This window comes from Vanellus vanellus (genome assembly GCF_965231255.1).
Source record: "Vanellus vanellus genome assembly, chromosome: 1".
Lineage (NCBI taxonomy): Eukaryota > Metazoa > Chordata > Aves > Charadriiformes > Charadriidae > Vanellus > Vanellus vanellus.
The window spans coordinates 17,596,499-17,614,269 of NC_138905.1; the positions used below are offsets into that span (position 1 = coordinate 17,596,499).

A 17,771-nucleotide genomic window follows, 5' to 3' on the forward strand; every position below is an offset into this window, starting at 1 on the left:
GGAAGATCTAAAATATTTAATTCCAGCCTTCTTGGAATTTCTTTTTTTAGCCTTCACCTCTGATCTGCTGTGAACATGGTGAGGGGCTTTCCAGAACATGAGGTATACTGGAAAAAATACTATCTCACTATGATTTTATCTTCCCCACAAATAACTTAAAGGCAAATTGTTGAGTTTTTTCTCCTCCTTTCTTGTCTCCTTTTTCCCTATCTGATTTGTTTTCAGTGAGAAAAAACCAAGACACCTAGCCGTTAGCAAAAAAAACCCCAAACACTTAAAGGGTAGTCTAATATATAGGCTATTTTGACACTTAGCAAGTGTACGCTTTGACGTATTAGAATGTATTTGTGTAGCTTACATGAGGTTTAAGATTTTATTCAGCTAACCTATCTGACACACACAAAAAAAATCTATGAGAAAAAACCCCAAGCCTTATGTTACACAAGGCTCAACGCAGCGAAATTAATAAAAACACAGTTGTAAACTATGGTCGCAGAGAAGTTGGTCGTTGCTTAATAAACTGCTGTTTAAAATATTTTAATTAAAGCAAACGTCAGCGTGTATATTTTCTCTCAGATCAATGTTCTGCAATGCATATATATGTACAAAATTATGATAGTGTGTGAGAATTCAGCTACGTCAGTGAGGAGGGGTTTTACATGTACCTATAAAATTATAATATCAAATAGCTCCACTTTGTGTAATTATGCTCCACCTTCCACTTTTTTTTTAAAGTTATACCAATGAAGATAAGCAAATTCTTTATAACAAAGGTTTTAAAAAAGCCTGGGAGAATTGTGACTCCCATTTAAGTGAGGTAACAGAAATCTCATCAGTATAAAACCATGAGCACAAGTCAAGAGCTTAAAACATGCTGAAAATTGATGGAGCAAGATAATTCAAAAAGAAATACACGTACAACATGTTAACGACAATAAAAGAGAGATTTCACGTATGCTAGAACAAAGAGAATCCTAAATTTAGACTGGTCTGTTACTGACCGGAATGCCACTGGGAAACCGAGGTGCTCAGTAGGTATCTCTCTCCCATGCAACACGACTGACTGACCAAGTCACACGCCGGGGGCCTTTTCTTGCCAAGAGGTGGGACGGAGAGGTGAGGTGCCAGAGGCGGGCAGGTACCCACGCCGGGTTAGCAGTCTGCCGCAAACCCAGCGGCCTGACAGCAAACGTGAGCTTAGCTTGGCCTGGCTTCAGGGTCAAATGTGCTATTTTCACATCAGGGACTCAACGGGATTTCACTTTAAAGAAAGAGACTGAAGCCGACGGCAGGGGGGCTGGACTAGATCACCTCTAAAGGTCCCTTCCTATGACCCTATGATTGCACCTAGCAATTAGGGCTCAATTAAACACCTGCACTGCAGAAGAGCTGGGGCAGCGCTTGTTCAACAGCAGCACTGCCACAGCGTGTGCTCGCAGGCTCTCATCTCTGCCGGCTCTTTGACTTCATACTGTACAGCCCACAATTAAGAACCCCCCTTCTCCCCATACTGCACCGTAATCTAACAGACATCAATGGCATTAATAGCAAGGAGGTGTAAAAGTGTAATTGTAAGCATGGAACCATCCTCAAACAGGTTATTGCCCAGGTTCTTTGGCCACCGATTTTTAGCTATATGCTACTTGAAATTATCAACAGTGGCAGAGAAAGCGTAAAATCATCAGTGATAAATTTGGCCGGTGAGAAATGAGGGGAGCGGGTGAATGAAGAGGACAGGCCAGCCACACAGCTGCCTCAAGGAGAAGCAAAAGAAGATAAGCTGTGATCAGTAAGGAGCATTTTCTAGACCATGAACTCTTTGGAAGAGCTAAATTCATGAGCGTATTGCAGATGAATGACTAAAGGTAGCTTCTGAAGGCAGAGCTAAGTGATTACACTGGTGCGTGATCTGCTGCTGGCTTTTACAAAGCCCCCATCCCTCCTCCACTGCGGGAGCGCCCGGTAAGAACAAAAGTCTTGTCAAACCATTCTAAAACTAATTAAAAAGAAGAAATACAGCATTAAGTATCTAGCTAGGTTTCCACTTGACAGCAAAGGACTTTGATCAGCGCAAGTATTTCCACAGGCAAGGAGGACGAGACGCGAGGCTCCAGAAGAGGCACTTGCAGCAGTTCGGCTGAATCAAAGATCATCCCACGTGCAGCATCTCAGGGCGGGGGGCAAGGGAGGGTTTGTACATGACTGGGAAAACTTTCAGACTTTAAACAGTAGCTAGTTTATGCACATCGGGATGAGGGTAATGCGGTAAAACTCTTTGCTGGGGTTTAGGAAAAGGCATAGCAGATTGATGTGAAGGCTGCAGGCCATATCCACCATTTGAGAACTAAACTGTCAACAAATACACCACAGTAATCCAACAAGAAAACACTTTTCACACCCTGACAAGTGAGCATAGGTTGTAAATTCGCTGAAGGACATATCCTCCAGATAAAAATCCACCTATAGAAGTGGTAGACCTCTGTAACGCCTGTGAATCTGACATAAACTCAATTTCCAATGTTCATCTCCTGTGGTTTACTGACATGGACAGAAATATAGTTAGCAGAAATATGACAATATTTGAAAGTTTAATAGGCTTCAGCCTTTGAGTGTAATATATGGAAGTGTAACTTTACTTTGCTGTTATTATTTCAGTCATCTGCGGAGGCAAGCCGTCACGCAGCCATGCTATCTGGGCCACAGCTGCAGGTCCAACCCACCGCCATAAGGTTGTGGCACGCTGGCCCCATCCCTGCACGCATTAACAGCGAGCCTTGCTGCAAAAACAAGCAAGGACCCATTTTAACATGCACGATAAATCTCTGAGTTAAACACCCTCTTGCTCAAAGGGGTGTCTCACAGGCTTCCTTTGCTGTTAGTAACTTTTGCAGAGTCCGCAGTGATCCTTAGATGAAGTGTTTTGTAGAGGTACAGCCTGTAATGGTTTGAAGGCATAGCTCCCTCACAGTATATATACACCCACAAGCAACAATTCCGCCTGGTGATTCCTCTTAATCTGAATATCAAAACTAATACTTATTTTCAGGAATTCATGACACAAAATGGACATCGGGCTAAAAGGAGAGAAAGGAAAGCAAACACCACAGTTGACTGCTGTGCTCTTCAAATGCAGCATACTCTGCCCAAGAGCCAATGGAAGACTTATTATCCATGGCTAATTGCAAAGAATAGGTTGTATGGGTTCCTTATATGCTTAGATATTAAGTCAGCTCATGAGACAACATCTGGGGTTCATTGCTCTTTGGCATGGGTAAATGCAATGGGGAAACTTCAAAGCACTGAGAGTAAGATTTATGAGACGTTATGTCTCATAGTACATAGCTGAGTGCTGAAGACCATAAAAAGAGAAAAGGATAGGCTTTTCCAGGTTTTGCACAGTCATGCTCTGAAAAATGTTTGGAGGAGTTAAGCTCTGCCTCTGGACCATCCACTGCACTGCTTACGGGTCCTCACCAGCTGCCCAAGCACTGTGAGCTCCTGGGGCTTGGAGGGGGCCACAGGCTGGGAGAAAACAGAGGTACCTGACTGGAACCGACTGCTGCGAGCTGCAGGGACACAGTTCGCCACGTCTGCACCAATGGAGATGTCTGCTGATTCAGTAAAGGCAGAAGAGGGCTTTCCACTCAAAAATTTCGTGCTGATGAGACAGAGAAAGTTGAAGATTGATGGAAAAGACTCTGCTGGGACATGTGTGCAGGGAACAAAACTGAGGAGTACTAATCGTAAGGAAGGATCTTGTAAGCATACATTCATTTCTCTCTCCCTCAGAGTGAAAAAGTTATCATCTCAGCTGCAGAGAGTGACAGGTCCACAGCAATGAAGGGAAATTGCGCTGCAGTTATGCAGACTCAGTTTCAGTACAAACATCAAAACAACGGCGTGGATAGCACTGCTGAAAAAGAAGAAAGATTTCTGGACCTCCAACATTATACAGACCTTCACCAGGGTGCAACCACCCTACATAAGCTGTTTCACGATATTGCCATACAGAAACTGCAAGGAAAGGCAACCAGGTATTCTCTTCTGAGGCACTGAGAAACAACAAAAGTTATTAAAAGGCTGATAGTCAGTGTTCTTCCTCAACTTTTCCTGCATCCAAAATCAGCAGAAAAGCTTCTCAAAAAACTGTTAAGACTTTGCAAATGAGAAAATCTACAACCTGAAATTCTGAAAATTCTGCAAATCACACAGCACCCTAATAACTGTAATTATATTTAAACCCTTGAAAATGAATATACTGTTTTTTTCAGTATTAGACCTTGCCTAGGCTGTTTTAATCTCTTTATTACATAAATGCACCTGGAAACCAGTAGCATAACTTTGAAGACCTGGACTAGGGGACACTGTTACTGCAGCAACGATACAAAACATTTTCATACCTTCACTGCATTGCCTTAACATTTGATTGAGGTACCACAGGGAGAAGCCGTGCCATACCATGGACAATGTCCCTACATTTATGGGAGTGTTTGGGAATGACAGAATTTCTTATTTGGTGTTTTGTGGCAAAGCCAAACTTGGTCACAGCTGTTTGAAAGTGCTGGCAAAGCCTTATGACCCTGTGAGAATAATCTTTGTTCATCCTTACTGTCACAAACCCATGGCCTTTCATAAGCTAAACAAGGAGTTAAAGATGCAGTAAGAAACCTGAAGGAATTAAATTAAGGTTTGCTGTACAGGATTTGGCTGTTACATCCCTGTGATCCCTCCGCTCCAGCAGAGCTGCAGAAGTGTAACCGAGAGTGGAATTTCAGACCCTCTTGCCCAAGATAAAACACTCATTACGGCTACCCTGGCTGCCAGATTTCTCTACTTGAAAGCTGAAATTCTCCCAAATAAATCTCTCTGGCCTGAAAAATGAGAATCTGGTATCAGACCGAGCAGGGAAATTACTATCTGAAGAATGGATATAAGTAAAGATAACACAGAAGCAAATCTTTAAGTTTACTTTTACTGCCATAGGTTGTTTGCAAAAGCCAAACACTGAGAACTTACTAAACAATATGAATAGGGACTTCTGGCACAATGCTGCAAAACCAGCTATAATTACCTTCTCATGACACAAAGTCAGAATTCATGGCGGCCAAGTTAGATGTCACGATTCCTCATGTCAATATGGTATCACAAAAATAAATTAGGAGGAAAAAAATTGTAACATGTAAAAGATCTCTAATTGCTGTATTTGATTACTAGAAGATTTACAACCACTTAAGATTTCTCCCCTCTCTGGAATGAAATCCAAGGAGAGATGCAGAGGATATGGGAAATTCTCTGACGATCTTTTTCCCTAGAAACTGCTCCTTGCTAGGGGTTAGGTAGCAAAGGAGGCAGAGACAATGCCCTGTGCTAAGGAGAACTGTGGGAACGTTACATCTCTTCCTTATTTCAGGGGTTGGTGGGTTTTTTTCCCCTTAGTGTGCTTCTGCTCTGTGCAAATTACCTTTTACGTTTTGGGAGCACAACCCCTGAGGTGAACGGTCGCAATGGCTGCTAAACCATGGACCACGGGCATCTAACTGCAGCAAGAGCTGCAGGAGGACCCAGGGATGGCAGGAGGCACCCGCTCACAGCAGGGCAGGAATCGTGAGAGTTCATACCCAAACAGGTGGTGACATGGCCACAGTGATATGTCCTACAGGAGGGACTGGGACTGGGCTGGAAGTAGAGCTCATTCAGCAACCACTGTGGCAACCACGCCTCCAAAAATGGTACAGGTGAGATGATGCATTTGCTCTTCAGGGTTTTGCCCCTGGCTAGGACAGACTACCTCTGTCCAAGCTTTCACCTATAGTTCATCTCAGTGGCTTCTGCAGCACTCAAAGGTACATGAAACACAGCTGGAAAAATTGCACAGGCTTTCCAGAGTGTTCATTAAATTTGTTTGCTTAACTTAAATTCCATCCTTTAACCCTTTAGCCATGCACATAGCTCCCTGCCATCAGTGGCACGACTGTTAGGGTGTACATTGTTCACTTCTCTACACTAATTTGTGTGTAAAGAAAAAAGGTTGAAGGGGTCGCTATTCTGAAAAAACATGATTAAAAATATATGTCCTTCTTCACTCACCTCCTTACATCACAGGAAGTGAAGCTAATTCTAAATTACCCCAAACTAGCCAAGTAATCAGGTTTCAGAAATATCTTGTAGAAGCTCAGTTTACCTTGGTGCCTGTAACAGAAGACTCCTGAAGACAGAGAAACTTTCATCATGTATAAATGACTAACAATTACATCAAAACAAATGGAGGCCTTCAAAGCAGGGTGGAAAAATGGGGGGAAATTCCACCCGATTAAGATAGGACATAATTACCTTCTACAGGAAATAAACACTATATTTTTAACAGGTGACCAGTTGGATAGATTCAGCACAGGGTTATGATTGTGTAGTGATTTCTCATCGAGTTGCAGCATATCTCCCCATAGAGATGACAGATCTTAGCATTTTCTTGTAATTATTTTTCTACGTAGGGTCTTAATTGGGAATTAGAAACGTGAGAGCTCCCAGAGCAGGCTGCGTATCATTGACTATTACCATTTCTATTTCATCTTTTCCAATTAATTCAAAGACTCATAAGTACCTCATGCTGGTATGTTACGACACTGAGTTAATACCACGGTAACATTTCAGTAATACCAAAATCTCCCAACTTTCACCTTAGCAATTCTCTGCTCATTCCGATTTATGATCGCTGCATTCCATGAGCCAATACACACTGCTGCTATTGAAAACAACCTATGCTGTTTAAATATTAAATAGATATAAAATCTGGATTGTTGTAAACAATAAATATTTCTATACAAGCAGAAAACAGTATTAAAATTAATAGATATAAACTGAACTTGCAAATGGATATGAACGTACTTAAAGAAAGGACAAAAATCATAGTAAAACAACAGTTCTTAAAGGAGATTGGAACAAGATTCCATAATGTGTCTTCATAAAGTATTTCTGGTAATAGATTATTTGTTGATAACATTTTCTACCTCATTCTGTAAAGGGATGAAAATCAACCAACTAATGACCACCATATGTGGGTAAGTGTGTCAGGTTTGATGGAAAAAAACATTGCCGCACAACATGGAGCCTAAAGGCACTAATGTAATGTAAACCAACCACAGAGTAGATACAAAATTTCTACTGCATTCATTCAGCAATAAAACAAACAAAAAAACCCCAGTAATATTTGTATCAATTTACAGGATAAGGGATTCCAGAGCCAGGTCATGGTTGGGTGTGTTTTCCCCTGGCCAACCTGACTGCGATCACGATCCGAACTGTCCTTCCAAAGAATAAAGTGTTTCACTGAAGTGTAGTTAACTCTGAAACCTAAAGATGACAAGGCTATAAGCAGTGCTCACTCTTTCACTTCTGATCACTTTAATATCCTGGCAGCAGGACAGTTAATCTTTAACTCAACAACTATGCACTGAAAATACAGTTTCAGATCAACTCTTTCTTTGTGTATGAATAATATGGTGCCTCTCCTCTAAATATGTATCAAGTCTGTTCTGACTACAGCATTAATTATTAAATACGTCTATCCATTATTAATATAAGATTAATCTCTTTCATTTTTGAAGTATAGTTAGCCTTTTTTTCTGAAGATTTCTAGCAAGAGACCCTCAAAGTGTGCTGTAGGAATGCACGTCATTCCAAAACCTAAGACATGGATGAATTAACTCTATTTATATGCATATCTTTGTTTAATGAAACTTGCTATTTCTAACCATTCCTATTTACAGTATAATGGTACATAAGCATGTTAAATGAAATCAACTGGTCATAAAATCTATTTTGTGATGCCCAATGCTGCACGTATTTTGCATTAGCTGTATGTAATGGATAACAGACTTTATAACACACTTCACTGTGGAAGTCATTAATGAGAAGCCTGGCAGGACAACCACTCCTCAACAAAGACCAAATACCCCAACCATCCCACAGCTCTATTCAGGGCTTCACTGGTCAGGCAAAAAAATTTGTCTGCATCTCCTGAGGAAGGTCCTGCTGCCCTAAGCCCCGCTCTGATCTTGGGGAGCATCTCCTGTCCCCATTGCTGGGGAAAGCCCAGTTCACCTGCTGCTGCCATGTCCCTCCTCACTGATTCCCAGCTCCTTCCATCGTCACATTTTTAATTACATCCCTGAGCCTAAAGCCACAGAAATTGAAAGAAAACCCTTCCGCCTAGAGGGCTGGGTCCAGCCCAGTAGGCATACACATAATCTAGATTTTTTTTACATGGAGACTTAAATAATTTATGTTTTCAATTTTTGATAACTTTAGGAGTGAGAGGCAGCATTGGGAACAGCCCCCTCTGCTTCACCCCTCGTTTGTGGGGGTCACAGCAGACATTGCCGAGCCGGCAGCATAAATTACAGCCAGCAGCACGTCTGTGCAGAACGCTTAAATGCGTGTGCAATTTCAAATACATAAATAATCCCACTGACTTTACTGAAGCACCAGAAAACATTCAGCTAATATTCTTTCATAACTTCTCAGGAGTATTTGAGAAGCAGCACTTTGATCTTTATTAGCTGTCAAGTCCATGATGAGGCAAAGTACGTTCCTCAGCAGGCCGCTGGAGACAGGCCTGGAAGCAGCTATGCCCTTCTGGAGTTTATCTGGGCATTTACAAACTGGAGTTCGCTTGCAGTACCTCCCATAAATGTGTGCTACTGCAGTTTCTTGGGACCATGAACCATCCTCATGCTCTGTGCTTGCGGACAACCAAAGGGTTGATGACCTCCTGCTGAGGCTGCGCACCCCCAGTATACCCTGGCAGGAGGGGACTGCTACAGAGCCAGGAAGGCGTTAACACGCAAGACCATGAACCAGGGGATATGTCCCACCTTTTTTCCTTCCAGACAGAAGAAATATGTTCGCATAAAGCATTTTGAGCAGAAATCCACACAATGCAAATCACTTCAGTAGCTTTTGGGCCCCCGGCACGACCTGGACCAAGGCACAGTTCCTACCACCGTGCATGCACAGAGATACGGGACTTACCCTAAGTGATGTGTGACACTCACAAGCCTTCTCCCGACCAGAAGGCAGCGCCAGGAGTTTTTCTCCCTTTGACTAAGAATGTCAGCAATTCCAGCTTGACACAGAGCTGGCTTGGTTGACGGTCTAACATATAAATCATGGGTCAAAGATAAGATAAACACATACCAGTGTAGTCCTCGTAGCATTCACAAGTGTAGCCCCCTTCTCGGCTCCGGCACAGCCCGTTGCTCCCACAGGGGTTGGAATAGCAGAGGTCAATCTCTGTCTCACAGTAGTCGCCCGTGAAGCCCGGGGGACATCGGCACCGCAGCCCGTTGATGGGGTGGATGGGGCGGAACAGGACAGTGTTGGAGCTGATGAATGGCGCTGAGCTGTCGAACTTCAGGACAGAGACACACTTCATGTAGTTCTCACAGGGCTCACGCAAGCAGATGTTGTCATCGAAGGGCAGCACCCTCTGCGTGGAAATCATGGTCAGCAGAGTCCTATTGAGGTAGATCTGCTCCTGCAGGTCCTCGGAGGGGAAGAACTTGTTTCGAATGCCACCAGGGAGCAAAGCTGAAAAGGTCACGTTCAGGATGTTGGAGCTGACGTCCGTGTCATTTTGGATGTTGAAAACGAAGATTCCGTCCTTGGCAGTGGAGAGCACTGTTGCCACCCCTTCCACAAACAGGGACAGAAGGGGGGAAAGGAACCTCTCCTGGGACATATTCTCCAGCCGCACTGTGATACTGTTGGTGAGCATGTCGTCCGTGATGATGGTGACACGCAGGGTGCAGACTGCCGTGACACTGTGGACACCATCTGAAGGGAGGAGAGAAAGATAACAGTGACATCAGAGAGAAGGCTTCAACCCACGGACAAGGAGGACCCTGCAGTCTCCTGGAAATAAAACAGACGTGCGAGGAATTTTGGGGCACTGGGATGGGAGAGGGAAATGTATCCACCTTCTGCAGTGATTATCAATGCCTTTACTCAGGAAAACAAAACAAAATATCTTAAGGATTGTAACTCAAAGGACCAGGGGCATCTCAAAGAGTCCAGAATACCTGGAGAACATCCCAGGCAAACGATGAGCAAGAGCTAGCGAGCAAATGGACAGCCTGAGAGCCCCAGGATGGTCAAGGGGAAGCCAAGGGGAAGGGGCCTCTCCTGATAGCAACTGAATGGATCATCATACAAGTCACTGCTAGTCTACAACTGGTGCTGGGAAGCTGTCGCTTTTCACAGCACAACAGCAAAATTATCTTCTCCAGGCGTGGTCTCGGGCTTAAGGAGCCAGCACCACGCACAGAGAGAGAATTGTTGCCAGAGCTGTAGATAAAAGTCATCTAAGAAAACAAGTCTTCACATCTGAACACCTGAACTTCTTCATTCCTCACACCTAACTTCAAAATACTTATATGGAAATTAGAAAAAAAAATCAAATAAAATGCCTGTAACAAAACGCAGGCATTTAAAAACTCTTCCATTTATCCTTCCTTTAAAGCCTTTCTGCTATTGCTGTGGATGTTCTGCAATAAAACTTGTAAATATATAAATATAGCACTAATACCTAACACTGGACCGAGAGATGCCACTGTAAAATCTCAGTACACCCTGAGGCTTACAGTAGTGCTGTGAATGTACAAACTCTAGAGCATTCTATCATTATGAAACATAATTATCACACAGTGAGTGCTATAATTAATCCAAATTCAATCCGAGCATGGAATGGGAAGTTGCATCATCACTGAAACCAAAACACTTAGTTTAATTCTGTCTCCTTGCTAACATTAGGGACTCGTTAAGAAAATACAGATCGCATTACAGAAAACATGGCTAGTATTACAGCAGCATCTAGAAATCCCAGGAGAGATCAAAACTGGCTTCTGATAGGAAATGTTCCTTCTCAAAGATCTCATAGTGTAAATAAACAACCAGAAATGGGGGTGAGTTTATCTCATGAGAGAGAGGAACTGTTTTCAGTGGTCAGTACCAGGCCCCCAGGGGGATTAAGAACTGAATTCAGTTCCCCCAGGTCCCAGCACAGTGCCATAGTCGTGGTCCAAAGTATCCCAGAAATAATCGTTTCACAAGTGACCTACTATTACATTTATTTCAGTTAAACCATAAAGTATGTGCGGAAATGGATTTTGAATCCCATCAATGTAAAACTGCAGCAGAAACTGCATTTGAATCAATCTAAACCCAGTGTGTGAACAAAATTCTAATAGCACAGATTGCTAAAGATCATTGTCCTATGCTTTATTATCTCAAAGTGTAAGTTTATGACCCAGTATGGTCTCTTATAAAAGGTCTTTCAAGAACAGAAGAATCAGAACGGCTTCTTTCTTACTCACTGTCACCGCTACACCTCAAGTGCTGTTTTGTTTTAAAAACAAATGTATTGTTGGAAGATTTTTCCTCCAATAATATAGTAGCAATATAGTAAATTACAGCAGCATAATTAACCAAATGGCTTTTGACTCCCTCCTCCTGATCAGGTTGTCTGTAAAAGCTCAGTTGTTGACTTTTTTCAACACTGAAGCAGCTTTTAGGCAAACAGAAAAATCTTTTCTCCTGTGTGCTACTTTACTACTGCCTAGCTAAAACCAAACAGTCAGAAGAGGTCATTATTGGGGTGATCTGTTTGATGTACCCCTCACAGCAGCTCACACGCCAGCTTTCACTTTCTCCCAAGTTTGCAGAAAACTTTATCTCCCCTTCCTCAGACTCCAGAAACACGCAGTTTTGGCCTCCATCAAGACCCAACGCAACCTTTAAAAACGATCGGTAGTCCCAGTGTTCATTGCAACCTCCTCCTCCTGCACAGTCTGTGGATTTGTGGCCAACAGACAATACAGGATGCACCATATTTTCATAAAATGACATCCTCAGACTAGTTTACCCACTTCTGTCAACTGCACGGCTCGTCCCCCTGAACGGCCAGAAGCAGAACAAACTATTCACTTTTTTTTTTCCTAAAGCAATTGACATTTGCCTGACTGTCCCATAGGGTGCCTGAACTATTTTGCTATTTGTTGCACAATACGTTACAGAAGTTCCATCGTACCAGCGAGAACGCTGGACAATGGGTCCTTTTCTTAAGAAAACACTATGATCTACAGCCCATGGTATGTATAGTAAGAAGACAAAATACGATCCACTGTCTGACAACGCACTAGAGTCTACAAACTGTCATAATCAATATCAACTGTCACAATATGCAAGAGCTTCCCAGCATTCACAACAGCTATTCTGACACAGTTAATAAATCACTGGAAAAAGCCCGGTGTCAGATACCACACAGCCTCCTTGTTCCGCAGGCAGCACAAAAGAAAACCGGGCACAGACGTATAGCTGCAAAATGAAGTCGTGTTTTAAAAGCCAATTCGGCTTTGTGCAGCCCTGATGCAGAGCACTAAAATAAAAAGAGAGTAAAAAGGAGCTGAGCATGTATACTATGGGCAACAAAAGAGCAGCACGGCTATACAGCCTGCTGGACAAGCGCCTCTTTCATATCAGCAGCGAGTCTGAGAGCAGCATCACGGGATCCGATCATCCATTCATTCACAAATTCGTGGAAAGTTGAAACAATCTGTGGTTTTATGGGACCAAATTAGTATCTATTCTACTTTCAACAGACAACATGCGCTTTGAGAGATGGAACAAGCACAATAAACAAAGTGGAAATTTTGTCCTCGTCTTTATTGGGAATGGAATTAAGCCCTAAATACATGATATTATATGTGTTTTGAGATTCACAGGTGAAATACCCCATGGAAGTTTCAAATGTTTCCTGCCAGAAATGTGAGAAAATTTGTATTAGGGAGTACTATTTTATGGAGCAGTAGTATTTTATGTCCTTTCACTGCCTGACTTGCCCACCATATGCAGCTATCTGATATACAGGCACAACCAATCTGTTATTCTGCTAAAAAGGCTCTAACAACCTGAGTTTTCAAAGGTCTTATGACACAGCTATACAAAGTCCCTATCGTGTTTTGGCAGATGCAAGATGGCTTCAGTCAGGGGTGTGAAACACCCTTCAAATGATTCTACCTAGGAGGAACTCCGGCTACACTTCACTCTTTGGAGCAGACCTCCGCACAGATGAATACATACACATATGCGAGGCTTAGCTGTCACAGGTTCTCACAGCCATCATCTGCCTGGCTTCAGCAAACTGGCTGGATGCAGGAGTCTTCCTGAAGGAGCTCTGAAAACACGAGCCTTGCCGGCAGATGGGACCCACAGGCATCCTGGTAAGAGTGGCTTGAGCAGACAGCCTGGACCTTAGCAGCCCAAGCCCTTGCCGCCCAGACAGCCTGAGAAAAGGGAAACGCAGGATGGACCAAAGAGGAAGATAGGTTTTGATCCATCCTATTGTGGGGCTGGCTCCTAAAACCCTTGTACCAATGGCTTTGGTCACTCTGTCCCCGAATTTCTCTTCTGTTAAGTGGGGATAATGGCACTTACATGTACATTGTGGAGTAGCGGGTGCAGATGCTGAAATGCTGAGATACTGGGGTAATGAAGACAGCATAAATATCCTACACAAATCATAAAAGGTTCTTTCAAAAGCTGTTGCAGCCAAGTTTATCAAAAACAAGGTGGGAAGATTAAAATAAAAGACTCTTAGCGTCTCACATATCAGTGAACAGACAAAGAAGATTCTGGACAGCTGGGTGGCCACACAGGAGAAGAGGTGTTCATTACTTACGCAGTCCCTGTACACCGAATTTATATCCTGGCAATATTATTTTATGTATGCTTTCTACAAAAGAAATCTCCAGAAGGTGGAAATCAAAGCAGACTGCTGTCTTTTGTGTCATTGTCATCACTGAATAGGCTCCTTAAAAACATAACTACCCATCCTCATCCTCCATCAAACTAATGAAAAGATTCAATAGCAATCACATACCCTGACGTATTACAAAGAAAAAAGACAGTAAGGCTGACAAAAGCTTGAACCTCTCTAAAACACACTAATAACTAAGAATTGATCAAATAGTCATTGTTTCCTGATTGCCCTTACTTTACGACAAACCCAATCAAATTCGAGACTTTAATCTCAGCTTTCTATCTCCTGGCAGTCCATAAACCAAAGAATTTTATTATCTAGAAATGTAAACACATCAAAGTTTAACTGAAATGCACATTTGGCAATGGCAGTACCTGGCCAGAAAGGATCTTTTTGTTTGTTTTCTAAGTTGGCAGAAATAAAATAATTAACATTTTTGGGGTTTATTATATACAAAGGTCTTAGGGTTGCATATCAAACCCGAGTATTTTATATAAATACTTTAGCATCAGAGCTTTAATTCATAGATAGCCCACCCCACATCTAGTCTGACTCTGCTTTATAATGCATCTGACAGTAACAGATGTCAGAGTTTACGACAGCCACGTAAACTCCTTGGCTAGCAAAACGTAGAATACGGACACCCTATAGGTTCAAATGACCTCTTGCTCTGCTCAGCTCGTAAGGAGCAGTCACGCCCATGGGTAGCAAACATCACCTAGTAACATGCCTTTGAATGAGCAAACCTCCATCTGTCATCGCTTCCAGCCACCTCTTTACACATGGGAGTTAATACACACCTAGTCCAGTACTAAGCCTTGATTTAATGCTGAGGATGACACACTTTTAGTGTCCTCTCCACTGCTTGGGTAGCAGTAGCACGTAAGTAGCACCAGCTTGTAGCATTGGCGACCGCAGGCAATTCTCGTCTGCCTGAGCAGAGCTGGAACCCAAACCACACTTCCCACTGAGCAAACAGCAGTAAAAAACCAGCAGACATCCATAAAAGCAAGGGGCATAGTCCTGCGCTCAGTTTCAGTTTGCCTCAGAAAGTCGGCAAGTCTTGCACTGTGCTTCTACCACCATGGAAACAGATTTAAAATGCATAAAATATCACTGTATTAATATAGTCCCTTCCAAACCACTGCTGTAGGCACTACAAAGCTTCACTTCTATAAGTAGAAATCAGAAGCCTACGTGCATCCATAAGAAAAGTCTTTAAAATACTTTCTACTTTATGGAAAAGTTCACGGGCTTATAGCTTATATCCTGGAAGAAAGTAAGCTGCACAGAAAATGCCGGGTGGGAACCTAAGCAAGATGCTTTGCCAAAACAGCAGAAAACATTACCGGAAAGGAAAATGAAAATAGGGATAATTGTGAATTTATAGGGACCCTACCCCAGGGTCTTCCCAGTTAGCGAGCAGCCTCACTGGGGAAGTGTTTCAGGACAGAAACTGTGTACGTGACCCCAGTTTGAGTGCCTTCAGCGCACTTTGGCAAAGGACAGGGGGCTGGTGTTGGCCTTCGATCTCTGAAAGGCCAGAGCGATGGGCAGCAGCAAATGTCCTCCACGCATCCCTAAGTAGTTCCTGTTTTTTGGTAGGAACAGATGAAAGTACAAATTTGTCTTTTGCTAGAGAAAAGTGATACTAAATAGTGCAATAACAGAAAGGTCATGTCCTTGAGATATACACCTCCTTGTGGAAAAATATAAACGTATTTTGTATAATGTCCTATCATGTCTTAGACAGGCACTAATGGATTCTGTCAGAGCCTCCCTTTCATTGGGATTGGAAAAGCCGCTGATGAGCAAATCCTTCTTTGTATCAAGTCGGATGAAATGACATGGAAATGATTCCCCTTGGTCACATGAGGCTTATTTCATTGCTTTTGTCCCTTCGTTTCAGACTGCCAGTCTTAGCTTCACACATTTAGGAGCACTAACTGCCAACACAAGTTGTGGGCTTTGGAAAGGATATCTAAAAATAATTATCTATTATTCACACAGTGTCAAAGGCTCACATTGGAATCACTACTCTGAAGAACATCGAAGCCCAGGTCTGCTCCAAACTCCATTATGTCAACAGGAAGATTCCCATTGACTTCAGCGGGCTTCACTCCCGGCCAAAACTGGGCCAAGAGCCTAATTCCCTGAGTCCCTGCCAGTGCACTCGTGCAGAGCTTCATTCCCGACCCGGCAGCCCCAAACAAGAGCCACAGTCTGCCTGGGAAAAGACTCGGGGTTGAAATTCAAGATGGCAAGAGTAGAAAGCAAAGGACGAGGGATGAGCGGGGCAAGCACGCAGACAGCAGAAGCACGCAACATGGACTGCACAGCACGACTTGTAAAGGTTGTAAGGGCTTTTCTAAAATCAGGTGTCTGAATCCATACCTGGACATCTCTCAATTTCCAGGAAGGAGGAGCAGCCACAGCCCCCCTTCTGCAGATGCTCTGTTTTGAAAACACTGGCCAGTGTTGCCCAGCGTCCCTTGAAAAAAAAAAGAGGGTTTGGAAGGGCCACAGGCAGGAGGAAGAGAAAGATGAGTTACGTGGTGTTATGGGGGGATTTTAGATCACAGGGCAAAGTAAAACAGAAGGCAGCTGAGACACACGGGGTGTGCAAACACACCGGCGATGGGGGCTCAGTCCTGACCAAGCTACGTGGGAGGGGAGTGTCCTGGGGAAAACACATCTTTGGGGGGAAAAGAAGGTATGTGGGATTAACTAGTCCAAGGCTGGAAGATTGCCAGAGGCCAGGCAATGGTCCATGCTGGCAGAGAGTCAGTGCCGATGTATGACGGCACCTGCGACCAGCTCTCCCCAAACCAGTGTTAACCACACTGCCGCCAGCACCGTCCCACTGCCACTGCCGCAGCTCAGGGCACCCGAGGGGTCTGCCCCGGCCCACCCAGGACACGGGGTACGTACCCGGGTTGTGGCTACGCCAGCTTGTGCCCTGCCACTGCACTGCCCCATGACAGCGTCAGCCACACCTGTGCTCAGGAAACGGTGTTGGGGTCACTGCAAGCAAAGAGTCCCCACAAGTCTGTCCAGACTCTCGCAGGCAAAGCCACCCCTAACGCTCACAGGCTGCAGACACTCTTAAAAGCACTTCAAGACAAACTTTCATGTACTACTTTTTTTGCAAGACGAGTCACCTCTTCGTGCTGGCTGAGACGGGTATCTGGGACAGCTGGGGACGGTGGGCAGTGGGACCTGGGGCTTGCGACTCACGGCAGCCCTCACTCCGCGGTCCCCTTGGCAGCAGCCATAGCAGTACCAACTAAATCAGACAGCTAAAAAAAAATAAAACCAAGCTGTGGGAGGAGAAACTGTGCATAAAGCAACTGTGAATTCCTGACGTGTGTACGAGAGAAAAACAGACTAATTTTGGCATCATTATCTTTAGTGTAGCCTGTGCTGTTCAGGATTATTTACTTTGCACACAATACTGAAAAGAAAAAAAATGTATTTTGGTTTGCAGCTTGAACACAGGATTAAGAACAAATTGATGCCAACTGGATTGCTCAACATTGTACAAGATTGCCATTAGCTTTTCTGAAACCAGCACCTGCAAGCTGAGAATTTTGAAATGCTAATTGGGTTGATAACACTAGTCTGGGGGAATATTTCCAGAGGGTGGGAAGTAAGGCAGGTTGGATCTGCTGGCAAGAATAAGCACTCTTGAATTCTGACTGCAGCGAGGCTGAAAAGATGCCTAACTTCCCCCAACACCCTCCCACAGCATCACCTCTTGCTCTTTAGGTACCTGGTGCACAGGGGGTGTCACTGCTGTGGGGGATGAGATGCAGGCGGGGGAAGCCGGCAGGGATGCAGCAGCGGCAAGGTGGAAACAAGTCCCTGTCCTGAGCAGAAAGCACAAGGATGAAGGAAACTTAGAGGGAAGTACGATGTGTGGGAAGATAGCGTGAGCACGCCAATAACCAGCTCGTTC

At 43.8% G+C, this 17,771-nt stretch overlaps 1 protein-coding gene across 1 annotated transcript in view; it reads right to left on the reverse strand.

Annotated features, from left to right (window-relative positions):
- The window catches only part of CELSR1 (cadherin EGF LAG seven-pass G-type receptor 1), a gene marked incomplete at both ends in the record, with an annotated part of 173,490 nt that overhangs the window by 92,652 nt on the left and 63,067 nt on the right, over positions 1 to 17,771 (reverse strand). Inside the window, one exon of the mRNA XM_082479271.1 lies at positions 9,193 to 9,831. Coding sequence (XP_082335397.1) covers positions 9,193 to 9,831 — 639 coding nt within the window. The remainder of the gene's footprint in view (positions 1 to 9,192; positions 9,832 to 17,771) is intronic.